General features: G+C 38.7%; 1 protein-coding gene across 2 annotated transcripts; it reads left to right on the top strand.

The window, feature by feature from the left end:
• The first annotated feature begins 2,005 nt into the window (after positions 1–2,005).
• On the top strand, positions 2,006–14,584 carry frs3 (fibroblast growth factor receptor substrate 3). Of its 2 annotated transcripts, XM_063910374.1 has the most exons (8): positions 2,006–2,321; positions 2,675–2,736; positions 3,316–3,441; positions 3,573–3,661; positions 4,544–4,730; positions 5,308–5,469; positions 6,620–6,741; positions 6,828–14,584. In XM_063910374.1, exons 4-8 carry the CDS (start codon positions 3,596–3,598, stop codon positions 8,148–8,150), a joined length of 1,860 nt encoding a protein of 619 aa, XP_063766444.1. In that variant the 5' UTR covers positions 2,006–2,321; positions 2,675–2,736; positions 3,316–3,441; positions 3,573–3,595; the 3' UTR covers positions 8,151–14,584. The 2 variants fall into 2 exon arrangements, with proteins under 2 accessions (XP_063766444.1, XP_063766445.1); XM_063910375.1 differs by lacking the exon at positions 2,675–2,736.
• Positions 14,585–15,424: the final 840 nt, after the last annotated feature.

Genomic DNA, 15,424 nt, shown 5'->3' with positions numbered 1-15,424 from the left:
CTTATTTTACACAACTGCTACACAAGTAAGCTATTCTATATGAAAACTAGGTGTATATCATATTTTTAATATGTTGTATGTTATGTATTATGTATAGTAATTTTGTATTTGATATTGATCACGAACAAATACATATAAGGGGATTTTATTGTTGTAGTACTTCAATGTGGGGTCAATTTGAGCACCTTTGTATGCTACAGGGTAGCCTAGCAGCATACCATGTGATTACTTTTTCCAATAAATGCAGTGGTTTAAAAAGGGAAATATTCAGTTTTTACTTATAAGAAGCATGAAATATAATACTCAAGATTAGTACAGGTATATCAGGGAGAAACTGAGGGAGCAGTCAACCTCTAATCTCACTATGAAGAGAGGGCACTGACACCATTACACTGACCTCCTCTCCACCTCTGTTCACCTCATCTAACCCGTGCCTTAACCCCACCCTGCAACCGGCAGCTCACTCTGGAAGGCCACTTGAAGAATCAAAAGAGCTAAATCACATTCCTGTGAAGTCAACAATGAGAGGATCTGCTGAGAGATGATAAGGAGGAGGTCGGGACCTGATTGGTAGGACAGATAAGTAAGTTAGTAAAATATAACAGATCATATACTTGTTTTTATTTGAAGTTATACCTCTTTTAAACACCAGGAGGGTTAACTGCTTTTGTCTGCCAACTGGTTTTCCCTTTACAATGCAATATTAATCTCTTCGACATCCTATGACCTAGTAACTAACATTTACTTACTGTGTACTATGCTCAACTTTAAAGTTGTTGTTTTTTAAGGAAATATGGAGGAACATGTTCTGTGTGCCTTTTCTTTATTCATCATTACTTTTCAGAAGACAAAAAACACCGGATGAGCTTATAAAATGTAAATATTAAACTCAGAATAAGCTTTGCTCATTTAGTTTCATTCAATAATTCATAATTTTATGTCCAAAGAAAATTATTTTAAAAATGTATATCTAAACTGTATTTTTTTTATATGAAAAGCACTTGCATAAGCATGAAATTAATGGCAGTAACCCAACATGATATAAATTAGGGTAAGGGATGTTAAACTGACATGTTTCAATGCCCATTTGCTTTCACCTTGTTCATTCACTGATTCATCTGTTCCCAAAGAGGTGTCATACAAATATCAGATTATTAAGATATGAAACACTTACATTATTCTTGACAGTACGGTTGCTGGATTAAACACATTGAAGAGTATTCAAAAACGTATGACAAATGCATCAGTGGTTTAACTGAAGAAATGCTGTTCTTTGAGTGTGTTGTTTGTCTAAATTTTAAGTAAAACTATGTAAGTGCACATTTCTGCACAAACAATATTAAAAGCTCCACAGCTCCTTCATTTAATTCAGGTGTGTTTAAAAAAAAAATGTTGTTGTATTTTTCAGTTTTACAGTTATGTTTCTTGATTGTGGTAATTTATTTCCTTTTTTTCTCTTAATTTGTTTAAGTTAGGCATCAATACACCTACCCACTTGAAACCCACTGCGTAAAAGAAGAAAAAACTGTACATTTTCTCTTGATAAATTAAATGAATGAGAAAACTTTGAGGTGTCTGGAAAGTTGTAGGGCAGAGATGTCTCTGAGCAGTGCAATAATGACTCATACAGGGAGGAACAAATATAAAATGTCACATAGTTTTCTCATGACTTTAAACCAGAAGTGGGCAGAATTGTTAGACTTTAATGGTGTTGAGATGGGACAGATGTTGCTTTGGGTAAAAAAACCAAAAAACAACCCTTTCCTTTTTCATGGGAAACCAGCCTTTTTCATCAAAAGAAAAAAATACTTATAGAGAAGGTCAGAATTAAAGATTTACAAAACCTAATTTTAAGTGGGAAGGACTTTTTTTATGAGAAAAAGGTCTGAATCAAAAATATAATGCACACACTCATGAGGGGATTATATTTACAGTAAAATCCCGGGCAGAGGTGCTATTTCCTCAAACTTCTCTGTTGCTGGTTTGCCCCCCCTCCAGTGAGCCAGGCACACCTTTCCTCTCTGGTCCTCCAGCGTTTCCTACCTTCTTGTCGGCTCTCAGCCTCGTTGTCTGGCGGTGAACTCTCACCCCAGCTGCTTGGGAAATGTCATACAGGCAGAGGCCCGTGCTGCAGTAGGGGGGCGTAATAGGAGGAAAAAATAACAACATTTTTTTACTGCTCTCACTGCATCTTTTATCCGCGTCTCTGCCGTGCAAGTGCCACATCCCGCTACCAGCAGCAGCAGCCACCGCCGATTTCTAATCGCAGTCTCAATGCTTATTTCGCATTAGGCTAATATAAAAAAATCCGTGCCAGACATGTGAGTAGCAAACCATCGCTGTCGTCCTGACTGCTATTTGCTCACGCTATTGTATCCTCACACCAATGAGAACAAATGGTCATTGAACCGTGTTGTTGTGCATTTAGTGTCAGTGTGTTGCTTCCACGGTGGCTGAGCCGAGCTCCCCTCACACTGACGCCGCAGATGGAGCCTTGCTGTCGGCTTGTTTTGGGGGGCTCTTCGTCGGCTTGGCTAATTGAGCAAAAGGCTGTGATTTTCGTGCTGTAAATAGCCCAGATAGAGGGAAAGCCCTTTTAATCACTGGGCTGTGTAATACGCGTGTGTAATGTAGGCTAGCTCGTTTTTATTTATGTTTCCTCTGTTGATTGAAGGTAGCTGTGAATTGGTGGTGTGGAGTCCAGCCTGGCATCTCCAGTCAGATGTGGAGGCCCAGGTTAGAGCACACATAATGCGGCGGTGTTGATCTGAAATCTGTTTGAATGGCTCTGTGAGCCGAGTGGCACGGAGCTTTTTAAATCACAGTATGGTCATTGGTTTGGCAAAAGGAAATGAGAAGTTGTTGTGTGTTTGTTTTTTAGAGATCAAAACACAGATGTTTAAGATTGTTTTTTAAATATTTGTGTTGATTTTTTTTGTTTCATTCCCCATTTAAAAAATGCACATGCATGTAGTTATTCCCATACATTACAATTTATATATATTTTTTTACTGTAGGCTACTTAATAAAAAACGATATTTTTCTAGTGTTAATTTGTCCTGTTTTTCTGAATATTTGTGATTAAATATAGAAGAAATGAGACAAAATAATCACAGTTTAATACTCAACCTTCACTTAAAATAGTTCTGTTAAATGTTGGTAATCATGGTTTTTTTTAATTTCATTTTGACATCAGATAGTAGACAGTTAAGGAAAATAGGGGAGAAAGACAAATGATGACATGCAACAGGTTCAGGATTCCGTGTTTTATATCTGTACATTTGTCTAATGCAGATTTATTTTTGATGGTTTTAGGGGGGAGAACATGAAGCTTCTCTTGAAGATGTCAGTCCAACAATCTAACTGGCTTGTGACGACGTTGCCCAGTCGAAGATCCTGGGATTGATCTGTGAATCCCTTTAAACTGATGGCCTGGACTAAGTAAGAAGTTTGTCTATGCTTGTTTTCCCTGAAGTTGGATATTCAGTGCTGTATTTTCTGAGATGGACAACTGGCATCAAATTGCTGATAATGTTGATGGCAGTGGATGATGAGGTTTGTGTATGTGTCAGGTTTCAGCTGGCCTGCTGAAGCTATGGGGAGCTGTTGGAGCTGTCTGTACAGAGACCCCATCCGAGACAACCATCTAACCAAATTTAAGGTAAACAATCAACCTTTAAATTTAAGTTTAACACGTTTCTTCGGATCTAATGATGATCATGCATTGTCATTATTGATCTGGTACTAACCTATGTACCACCATTTAGCATTTGTTTTCATGTGCCAGAATGCTGTCATAAACTAATCAATTAAATAGTCATCCAATTTTTGGACTACAATAAAATATTTTCACATATTATGCACTTTTGAATCAATCAAGGGCCTCTGGTCAAACTACTAGTTGGTTTGAACGTTTAATGACTGTGTTCTCGTAGGCATAGAAGAAGAAGAAAAAAAATCTATTCTTTTAACAAAGAGAATACAAATGACACCTCTTGTGTTTAATATAAAGTGCCACAGTTTCTGATCTTTAAGTACAATTGTATATATAAAGCATAGCGGTCAATGACATGTTTCTTTTTTAGCTTACTGGTCAGGGTGGTCATGGTTCCTGAGTATTTTATCCCACAGTGGCCTTTTTGGCATATGGTATGTGCTTTGCCGTTTGAGCCACCCTTTCCCTGAAATCAAAAATATTTCCACACCACTGATTTATCTCCAAGAGGGGAGGAAATACCCTCCTTGTCTTTTTTAAGGCTGCTGTTCATTATCTGGCTGGTGCTTGGATGCTCACACTGTTTGAATGTTTAGGTAGGAAATGCACTTTAACAGAAATGGTGACACACACATGCCATGGAAACTTCAAAATAAAGGTGCATCTTAAAGATAATGCGATGTATTGATGTTTTCACTTCAATGATATTGCCTCGTTAATCACTTTATCAATCCAGATCAATTTACCCATTATAATTTACAGTTTGATGAAATAATCTGCACTTACAATCTCTTCTGTTCTATGTTATATTCCCTTTCCCTGTCCTAGGTCACCAATGTGGACGATGAGGGCAACGAGCTGGGATCTGGGATCATGGAGCTCACCCAGACAGAACTCATTCTCCACACACGTAAAAGAGACGCCATCCGGTGGCCGTATCTCTGCCTGCGCCGCTACGGCTACGACTCTAACCTGTTTTCTTTTGAGAGCGGTCGTCGCTGTCAGACTGGGCAGGGTGAGCAACTGTTTCTCTGCTTCTCTGTTGATATCTATAGAATTCAGTCTTTTTAATCAAGGTAACAGTGTGTATCATTTGCACGTACGGCAGTGTTATGGTTGTCTGCCAGTATGTGTTCATCTTCAGATATATATAAACAGAGGAAAAGGATTTTGAAGAAACAAGCTGAGCAAATGTTCATGACAGCTAAACAGCATTGGAGAAATTCTGATTTTGAACATGTACAATTGAATCCTAACAAGGAGGAGTTCCCTGCAAAGACTCCATGATACCACGCTACTTTACCACACCACAGAAATCCTTTTGTTATTGTTTTCATTGAGACCCCTAGCTGCGGAAAATAACATAATATTTTTCAAGATGTTAAATATGTAACTACAGGAATATATTTTTCTTGGGTATAGCCCTAATATAACTCAGTAAACACAAAGCAAAAATGGTGCGTTATCAGCATTTACAAATTATTTGAACTATAATAACATCTATCCTTTAGCCATAGCTTCCTGTGTGTTTTTATTGTTACTGGTGGTTAAGTGTAGATTCACAATGCTGTATTTTTCCTGTTTTCTTTTAGGAATATTCGCATTCAAGTGTTCCCGGGCAGAAGAGATCTTCAATCTGCTTCAGGAGCTGATGCAATGTAACAGCATCAACGTGGTGGAAGAGTCGATGATGATGAGTCGCAGCGGTCACACACCAGAAATGGAAATGTCTCGCACACCACAGACTCCCAACAGTGAGTCACACCACAGAGACACACAAACACACACACACACACACACACACACCCACACACACACACACACACACACACTCACACACACACACACACACACACACACACACACACACACACACACACACACACACACACACACACACACACACATATATGCCTGAGTAACAAGTAAAGCTACGTATAAACTTGAGATTAATTGTAGAACATGCATGTAATACAGCAATTTAGCCGAATTTGAAACGTTTTTCATCAATACTTAGTCACAGGTGCAAAGATATCCTGAAGTTGTAACTGTAATTCACTGGTGTCAAAATTGATGTTGCTATGCCATGTTAGGTCATTGAATTTGAGAAAATTGGGCTTGGAAAGTCTTTTAATGTGGGTAAAACATTTTCATGTTTTTTAAAAGTAGAATCTTATCCAGCAGCTCTGGCACAGGAGGTAGAGAGTATTATTAGGGATGGTGGTTTGATCCCCAGCTCCTCTTGTCCACAAGTGATTTGGAAAAAGACTGATCTTTCTTTCTGTTTGTACAGAAAGAGATTAGAAGCTTAAGGGCTTCAAATGCAGCAAACAGAGTGACATCTGGTGGCTTGCAAAACATATAGCAGCTGATGAAAATCTTAACTGAAAGAATTCAGTTATTGTCATTCCCTATAACCGTGCGTCAGTCAAGCTGCTCCAAATCACATACAGTTCGTTCAAAATGAAGCTGCCAGGTTTTTAACAACAACAAGCCGTCTGTTCTTGCATCCTTCCACTGGTTTCCTGGAAATTCCAAATTAACTATGAGATCCTGATCCTTACATATGACGTATATAATCTTGCTCCAACACAAATTTCTGATCTCCTTATTACTTTTTCTGCCTCTTGATCCTCAGATACTGGCCTTTTATCCACCCCCTGCTTCTTTGTTGCTTTAGACCCTCTGTGTCTTTTATAACCTGCCTTTATAGGCAGACCGTTTTTCAGATCTCATTCCTGTTGTATGTTTTTACTTGTTCTTGTTTGGTTTGTCTCATTTTTCAGTGTTTTATGTTGTATTTTTATTTAATTCTTTCATTTAATTGTGTTCATGAGTGTGAAGCTTGTTGGAATTGGAATTTTAAAAATTAAGCTTTACTTACTTATATAAATGTTTTTTCAGCTCCAGCTTTCCCTGTTCATGCTTTTCCTAATGGATACCCAGGTTATCCAATCAGAGGGGATTCCTCCCAACCCTCTCTTGCTGATGACCACGGACATGGTCTCATGGGTTTGGAAGACCAGGTAAGGCCTCTTCTTTTGACCTAAAGTTCACTGCATTTGTGGTAGTTCACAACTTGTCTTACTTCTGTTTTTATTTCCCTCATTAGACCCACACCTATGTAAATACTGTTAGTATGGAGGGGGATCTCTCTATGCGTCACTGTGTGCACTCTCTGCCTGAGGTGCGGCCAAGCCCTTTCCCTGAAACAACCAGAGGAGCCATGCCTGTCGGGGTCCAAGGAAATCCGCAGTCCAACCTGCGGTGCTGTCCCCTGGAGGAGCATAATGATCCTCAGGTGTTCTTGCAGCCATCTTCGCAGGAGGTCAAATTCATGCTGGGCCCCACTCCGGCTCAGCGTCATTTGCTAGAGAGAGAGAGGGACAGAGATAGGGACAGGCATGGCCACAATCCTCACAGCCTTCAGCCAGCAGAGGGTGCCACAGGCTCAGAGACGGAGGGAGACGAGCCCGCCATGCACATGTGTAACTCTCACTCCTATCCCCATTTCCATCATCACACACACCGGCACCCGGGCCTCGAGCACACAGACAGCTGCCAGAGTGGCGAGCTCACCTATGAGAACATCAACGAGCTGAGGAGCGGCCGGAAGCAGCGGCTCAGTCCCAGCAGCGTGTCACAGTCTGTGGGTTCTAGCAGCAGCAGCAGCACCGGGGACAGTCACACCCACTCCCTCCTGCATCCACATGCCCTCGGCCCATCATCACTACCCCCCCAGGGATACCCGTGTGATAGGGGCATGGGTGGGGGTCATCGTCGGACAGCTCTGCTCAACTACGAGAACCTTCCCTCTCTGCCGCCTGTGTGGGAGTACAGAGCTCTGCAGCGGGATGATGATCAGGAAGAAGAAGATGATGAGCAGGATGAGGAGGAATACGAGGAAGAGGAGGAAGACTTTGATGAGTATGAGTTCTCAGAGGGCCCAGGGACACCCAATGGGTACCACCAGGATGGTCGTGGCATCCATAGAGACGCCCTGCAGAACTACGTCAACACGGAGCAGGTCCAGCCGCCCCGGCTCCGACATGCTTGCCCTCCACATCCACGGTCGTGTCAACCAGACAGAGGGGGGCGAATATTTAGCTTTGATTTTCGCAGACGGTCAAGGTCAGGGGTTGGAAGCTGTGAGCACAGCCACATGACTCCATCACGGCAGTTGAATTACATCCAGGTGGACCTACAGGGGGAACCTCCCTGCCAAGCCCTTAGCAGTGGGGGTGCTCAGACCCAGCCACAGCACCAGCGCCTACCACCTAAAAAATGTGGCCCACAGGCACCCCGGCGCAGTGACTGCTACGCAGTCATTGACCAACAGAAGACCGCTGCTATGTCCAACCTGCAGAAAGCTCTGCCCAGGGATGATGGGACTTCCAGAAAGACTCGCCACAACAGCACAGACCTGCCTCTGTAAACGGTGTTCAAACTGAAGAGGAGCGACGAAGACAGATGAAGGCTTATCCTCATCTTAGCACACTGGACCCTTCACTGTCATCCATCCATTCAACTGTTGGGCTGACTAATACAGTACAGGTACCTAATTAGAAACTTCTGGGAATATAAAAGGAAATGAGAAATCTCTGAGGAGAATTTGCCATTTTATTCTGTGTTATTTATTAGATATGTGGTGTGAAGCTCTTTTGAGAAATTGGCAGTTTTTACAGCCAATACGGTTTGCTGGATATTTAAACATAAGCATAAAATCATAAATATGATTTCTTGCTTGGCTATGACCTAAAGCAGAGATCTCTGTTTTCAGTGGAAGCAGTCCTTGCCATATTGTTTTAGCCAATTGAAATTCATTAACCCATCTCCACTCACACACACATTATTGTTTATATCATTTAAGTATTCTACATCCATGTGGTTTTTACTTAAATATAAAGAGAGTCACTCATTTGACTCTTTTCACAGAAGAGGAAGTTGTTGGCATGAAGGAAGGGTAATGGTTCCTCCAAGGTACTTGCCAATATTCATACCTCATCACAAGCATCCAAGTCTTACTTTGTGGCTAGTAGAAGAGACCATTATTTGATACTATATGCCTATAGAGCATTTTGCACACAATCCTATGGAATTGTATTTTATCATATTTTAAGGAATGGAGGAATCCAGTCCAAAAAAACTGAATTAAATGGACAGAAGAGATGGTGATATTTGCAGAGTTATTCTAAGCTATGGTAAAAGTAGCACACATGGATTAAACGAGCTTTGGCTCCCTCCTATCCACATGCAGCAAATAAAAAGGTAGCATATCATAGATCACCCCACATGCACATCATCCCTGACCTACAGGGGGTCCACATGGTTTACGCTTGTCACGTTGCACTTTTGACCCTTGGCCACTAAATCGACCGTGTCCTTTTTACCAAAAGCAGGGGGCCTAATATTTCATGGACATTCTTAGTCAGCATCGTAAATGGGATTTATTTATGTGTTTTGATGGAGACATCCACAACCTCAAATAGTGGCATTAAGCTGTAACCTCACATAAAAAGTGCTGCATCTATAATTTGTCAGTTATCAGGTGTGTGTTTTTTGAAGAGTTATCAAGTCTACAGTGAAGATTTTTGTGAGGCTATTTATCAACCATAGTCAGATATTTATTTATTTATTTATTTATTCATTCTTTTATTTCCAATTGTAATAATTTTGTTATCCATGTGACGACCAGCGTTTTGTAATCCAGTTGGTAAAACAGAGACCAAAGTTTCACCTCAAATTATCACTGGACTCTGGTGTATTACTGTAATAACTGTGCTTAATTATATATAAAAGAGGAAGACTGTATTTATATTTTAAGTGCCAAAACTTATTTTCAAACTGTATGATAAATAAAATCAATTGTGCCATTAGGATTTATAGAAAAAAAAATAAGAGAGAGAGGCATGATGAGGTTATAGAGGGCGGGAGACACACTTAAAAAAAATCCAACTTTAAAGGATAAATCAAACTACAAAACCTGCACATTCCACCTCATCCACATCGACAGCCATTTGGGAGCGAGATTTAAGAATGGAAATCTCGTAGTCTGATAATCACAGCCAGGGTGGTTTTATGCTGCTACATGTACATACTAACAGTAGCCCGTTTAAGCTACAGCGACTCATCAAATGAAAGCTTGTGTGTTTGAACCTATGCGATGTCAGATCTTTTACCATGTTGTTTAATTGCTAATAGGGGTAGCATTGTTGTCTTCTGAGATTATTTCTGAGCTGAAGAAAAATCTAATGTACCATGTCAGAGAATGTTTCTTTCGGCCAATATTTCATTTTGTCCATTGTTTTCTCGACAAACTGGCTGTCTGGCAGTGGAGGAGCTCAGGCGCACTGATGCTGTCATCTTTTTGTTGCCGCTCATATCAAGGGGATACTTTCAGCTGACGGAGGAAGGCCAAATGTTCTAGATTCACGGATTGTGGTATTACGCTGTAGTTCGCAGAGGTTGTTCAAGGGGTGACGCAAATACAAATTCTCAACTTCTGATAAGGAAGGTTTTACGGTTTCTGTGTGACGTGAGGTGCAAATCAAAGAGGATTTCTTGCTTCTGATCGATGATTTATTTAGAAAAATCAGATAGGGGAAAAAAATTCTCTCAGTTGATGATTTTTTGACTTCAGCCAAATAACATTTCACAAAATGCACGGCAGTTTCCTAATTTAAAGATATTACATTTCCAATTTATGAAACAAGAAAATCTCATAAATAGGAAGCTGCAGCCAGCAGGGGATTGTCCTTTACGTTTCAAAACTATCCAATACATTCAAAATGTGATTATGTGCTAATCAATAGCCTGGCAATTTTTGGGTGGATTAATTGGTTAATGTTTAGTCCTAAACCCAAGGCGATGTCTTTAAATTGCTTGTTTTGTCTGACCAACAATCAAAAATCATGTTGAATATAATTGACAAGCAACAACAAAATGCATATTTTTTGCAGTTTTACTTTTCAATTGAGTGTTGACTTCTTTTAACCCTTCTTGTTCGACGGCAACAATAATGTGACAATTCCCAACAGAAGCTTTAAATAACCCCAAATCAAAGGATGATCATTTGTATTATTGTTTGATCATCATGACATTTAAGGAAATAGGCCTCTTATAATAAGAAAAGGCCCTTTTTTAGCAGAGATTTGTGACTGTATTTGCAGAGATATTGTCATTATACATTCGAAGGATGTTTACATTTTTGCAATAATAAGTGAATTATTTTTTTGTCTATTTCAAATCAGACCAATGTGTAAAGTGTGAAATTTAAATAGTAGTCTATAAAACTGTGGGCTTTATGTATTTAATCGCCTGTTCTTCTGTGAGTCAGCAGTCTTATTTTGTTTCAGGTACGATGTTTACTTTTCAATCGTCATTGTACCATTTCATCTTTGAAAGTAAAAAAAAAAGAGATGCTTGTTTTTTTTTAATTGTCTGACACTGTGTTTGCTTAAATTCACACTAACAGTGCCATCCGATTACATTTTATTGTATTAAACCTTTCAAATCAGTGGCAATTTTTCATACAAGAATCAGAAAGTGTTTCATCTAGTTTCTCAGAATATTGTTACATGTAGTTTTATGGTCTTTTATAAAAATTCCATGTTGAAATGTGTTAACTATCTTTGTTATAACGCAGTAACCTCACCATGTCCCAAACATGTTAACAGTGACCACAGCATTATTATCACATATTCCTATGTTTACTGATAATAATCAAAGTATATAGTTAAATAATTGTTTTTCAAAGAAATGTGAATTAATTGCACTTGAGTTTAAATCAAGTGCATTCCCATCCCATAAATCATTGTGATTTGCTTCTGGGTTGATCTCACACCTTTAGTTTTTTATGCTCAAGGCGTTATTCACACAGCTCTCTCTAGAAATTGATTAAGCAGCGCTCATCGGTATTTGCAGGGCAAGGAGCAACATGTAGAGATAGCAACTCCTGTCATTGAGTTCCTCAAACTGAATTTATGGAATGGGATGCTGAACACAAGGGCTTGCTCTGTGTTTACTGTACAAACATGAATGCCACTATAAAGACATTTCTCACTGTGCCTTTCATATTCAAACTCGAGAAACATTTCCATCGCTGGTTATGAATGCGGCCTGTTTAAAAGAACAAAACACCGCCTGTTGAAGACAGTTTTGAGACTTCAAAAGTCTTCAGTCAAAGTAGTTTTATGCTTCAAGCTGTATGTCATACTTTAAATTGTATTTGAAAGAAGTGCCAACTCCTGATTGTTTTACACCATATTGTATTTTCAAAATGTTGTTGGTTTAAATGTTTTTTTACATTTTAGAAAACATGCTGATTTGCTTTCCTGCTGCATTAGATTAAATCTATGCCACCCATGTCTGTGTGCTAAATATAAGGCTACAGGTCACAGAGGGATAACTTAAAGACAGGAATCAGGGGCAAACAGTCAGGAACCCTTGAATTGCCCAACTTGTGATATGGTAAGGTTAGGAAAGGTCACCGATCTTCCAGTCTCACAAAGTTTTTTTTTTCTCGCAAATCCTGTTATGTCAGGTTTAATACTCTCTGTCACCCCAAGTAAATATTCACATGAAAATGTGGCACGCTACATTTGGACCATAAGTGCTGCTAACAGAAAGAAAAGACAGTCTTGGTTAAACGTTTTTCCTCCATAAGCAAGTGATTAAATCAACAATAAGGCTTACAACAAATTATTATATCAATAGTTGGACTGATCAAATATTTATCAAGACCTACATAAATTGTGGAAAAAAATGAAGTTGGGATTTTAGGAGGACCGCTTCCAGTCATACATTTTTTATTGATTTATTCCAATGTCAGTGTTATCAATCATCTTTGCAAGAAGGCAAAAAAGGATCATCTATTCCTTTAGGGTTTTCAGCAAAAAAATCATCGTCTTGTTTTGATATTACATGAGTAATGGTCTTTGGTACAGTGGTTAAAGGGATACAGTGAAAAAAGCCAAACTCAGTGTGTCTGGAAAGCTGTTAATCAGTTTGTCCTGTAGCAAATAATATCAATTATCAGTACATTACAGTGTGTTTGTCATTATAACGTCCCATCGCTGTGTTGCACACCATGATTCCCCATCAGCTGCCTTCTCAGTGCTGATGGTTTTATTTTTTTCTCTTGATTTGTAACAACTCAAAAAGTTTTTGCATCAGATGACAAAAATATGGTAAGAACAGAAAAAAAAAGGCCAGCAACTCGGTTTGCACCATAGTGCTACACATCATCAGCTTCATAATGATCATCTCCATCATCATCTCTTAATACAGAACATCATAAGTGACATTATTAAACCTCAACTTCCTGTCCATGCTTTGAGACATCTCTGTTAAAATACGGAAAGTATCGGAACCTGTAATATCTCTTTATTATTAAATGTTTTTTTAAAATCTGGTTTGTTTTTGTCTGGTATGAAGATGTGATCACCACCAGAGGGTGATGCACATGTAAGGGTTGGAGCTGTACATGTTTGTGCATTTGCATACAGTTCGCATTGGCCTGTCTTTGTGACTATTATATCTATTTACAAATTGAGTGCCAAATATGCTCAAGCATGATAAAAACATGGACCTCGAGGATCTGAGGCTCGAGTCACTCGCTGCTGTTGTAGACTGTACTTGTGATACGCAGGCACAGCTGAAGGTGAATCATGCTAAATATTCTGCTGAAGGAGGGAAACATTTCTTTATTTTGTCTTTTGTTGCCAAAATATTTGTTGTATGTTTCTGTGTTTCTACCCATTGCTTATAAACGATTATGCAGTGAATATAAAGCATTTGCTTCATTTGTTGGACTGTCAAAAAGAAACATTTGAATCATTTTCATTCTTTGATCATTCCTCACCGATATGTTTTATGACTCTTCATCCAACCCTGTCCCAAAACAAAGCGAGCCTGACATTTGGTGAATTTTACCCTGAAATATAGTGTGGATTTGTCCAAAATGTAAAAGTAAATGTAATTCTAATATTAAAATGAAGCTATGAATATATCTTATTGCACACTTAACAGAGTCTATTTTGTTCATTAAGTCAAACCTCAAAGAATCAAATATGCGTTTGAGTAAAACAAAGCCTTTCCCCTCCAGGATCATGCACCTCTTCAGTTCATAACATTAAAAGGTTTACAAGCAATTTTTAAAGGTATTTGTACAATATTTTTATAAAATATACTAGAACAGGCTGTTTAACAATCTTTTTTTTAAAAGAGCAACACACAAGTCAGTTCAACACAGATATGTGAACAGCAGTCCATTATGGGCTGATCACACCTGATCACTTAGAGAGGAAACGCTTTGTTTGCTCTAGTGTATTTATTAATTTCTCAAGAAACATCGAAGAAAGACGTGATTTTTAGATGTGTGTAATACAATACCCAAACCGTTGTGGTTAGTCATTCATCCTCCAGCCCAGCAGCTGAGAAAAAGCGCTTTGTGATGGATAACACTAGCCTGAGGTGAGGGGTTATGTTACTGTGTGAACACATTTCAAAGTACAGCTGTCTAGCTCAACAACCTGCCCAGGACATACTATTTATAATCCAAGTGGATATAATCCATGTTTTCCATATTCGCTCAAATAAGAAATTAAATTGTGATTTTATTCCACAATTGAGTATTAACTTATTTTGAGCATGTAATTAGTGTCTGCCGGTGTGTAAACAATTTTAATGATTTGATGTACAGAGAGCATGGTCTTTGTTAGCTCTAGAGATTTACAGCAAACTGTAAATATATACCTTAAATATTAGCTGTCTTGTCTTGTGTTCATATGTCTGTCTTGTTTTATCGTTATTGAATAATTGTATCAAAGGAGGAGTCTCACTAATAAAGCAGAGCTTTTATTGTTTCTACTCTACTTGCCGTCCCTAATGTTAAGTCTGAAGGACCCAATCTTTACTAAAGCCCTTAATAATTTATTTTGTTGTAACAGAAAACGGAAGATAGACAATGCCTGCATATGGCGTCGTAAAGTTTGCCATTTGAGTGATGAGTTTCTTTCTGACCGAAACATGTACCCGGAAAAATGATTATCTGAAATTTCCAGTTTCCCCACTTTGAGTTTTGACTACAAACAGCCCCTCACGGTGTAACAAACAGTGGCAGGGCACATACATGTGACAGGAAGTTTGGGCGGGGCTGTACATTTAAAGAAGAAGAGATTTAATATAAAACAAGTAAGTTATGCAATAGTTTCTTTATTGTAGATTAGACAGCTAGAATGAAGATGGTATTTATTAGTCATGGTAATTATGCTTCTAATTTGTGGGTTAAAATCCTTGTCATGCACTGTAATGCCTACTGTATCATACACTAGAACACATTGAAAAGACAAATGTCTAAGCTTCACAGTGTCTTTCAGCTTATTGTTTCCGCCAACCAATACTGTTTTGGTTCACTTTAACAACAGGCAGTGAAAATATATCCCTGATGGAGTATATGGAGACCAAAAACTAAGCTATCTGCATCTGAATATTATACTTAAATGCACAAGGGGGCTAGAAACACAACTATGTCAGATTGTAGGCTTGATCGCAGTGTCATTGTTAACACACTGATATTTAGCAAAAATAATGTTGGTTACAATGGACACTACCATAGTTTAGCATTTGTTAGCATACTTACTTTTCATAACTGGCAAGTAACACAAAATATAATAGGGCTGGTTGAAAATGCATTATTTTTGCAGCTTT

This window comes from Eleginops maclovinus, chromosome 20 (assembly GCF_036324505.1).
Source record: "Eleginops maclovinus isolate JMC-PN-2008 ecotype Puerto Natales chromosome 20, JC_Emac_rtc_rv5, whole genome shotgun sequence".
NCBI classification, from domain to species: domain Eukaryota; kingdom Metazoa; phylum Chordata; class Actinopteri; order Perciformes; family Eleginopidae; genus Eleginops; species Eleginops maclovinus.
Note: the sequence above shows the minus strand (reverse complement) of the source record. Positions and strands in the feature narration are given on the sequence as shown.

Coding starts and splice junctions, on each gene's coding strand:
- frs3 (XM_063910375.1), top strand. CDS start 3,596: ATGGGGAGCTGTTGGAGCTGTCTGTACAGAGACCCCATCCGAGACAAC. Junction 3,662..4,543: donor ACCATCTAACCAAATTTAAG/GTAAACAATCAA, acceptor TCCCTGTCCTAG/GTCACCAATGTGGACGATGA. Junction 4,731..5,307: donor TCGCTGTCAGACTGGGCAGG/GTGAGCAACTGT, acceptor GTTTTCTTTTAG/GAATATTCGCATTCAAGTGT.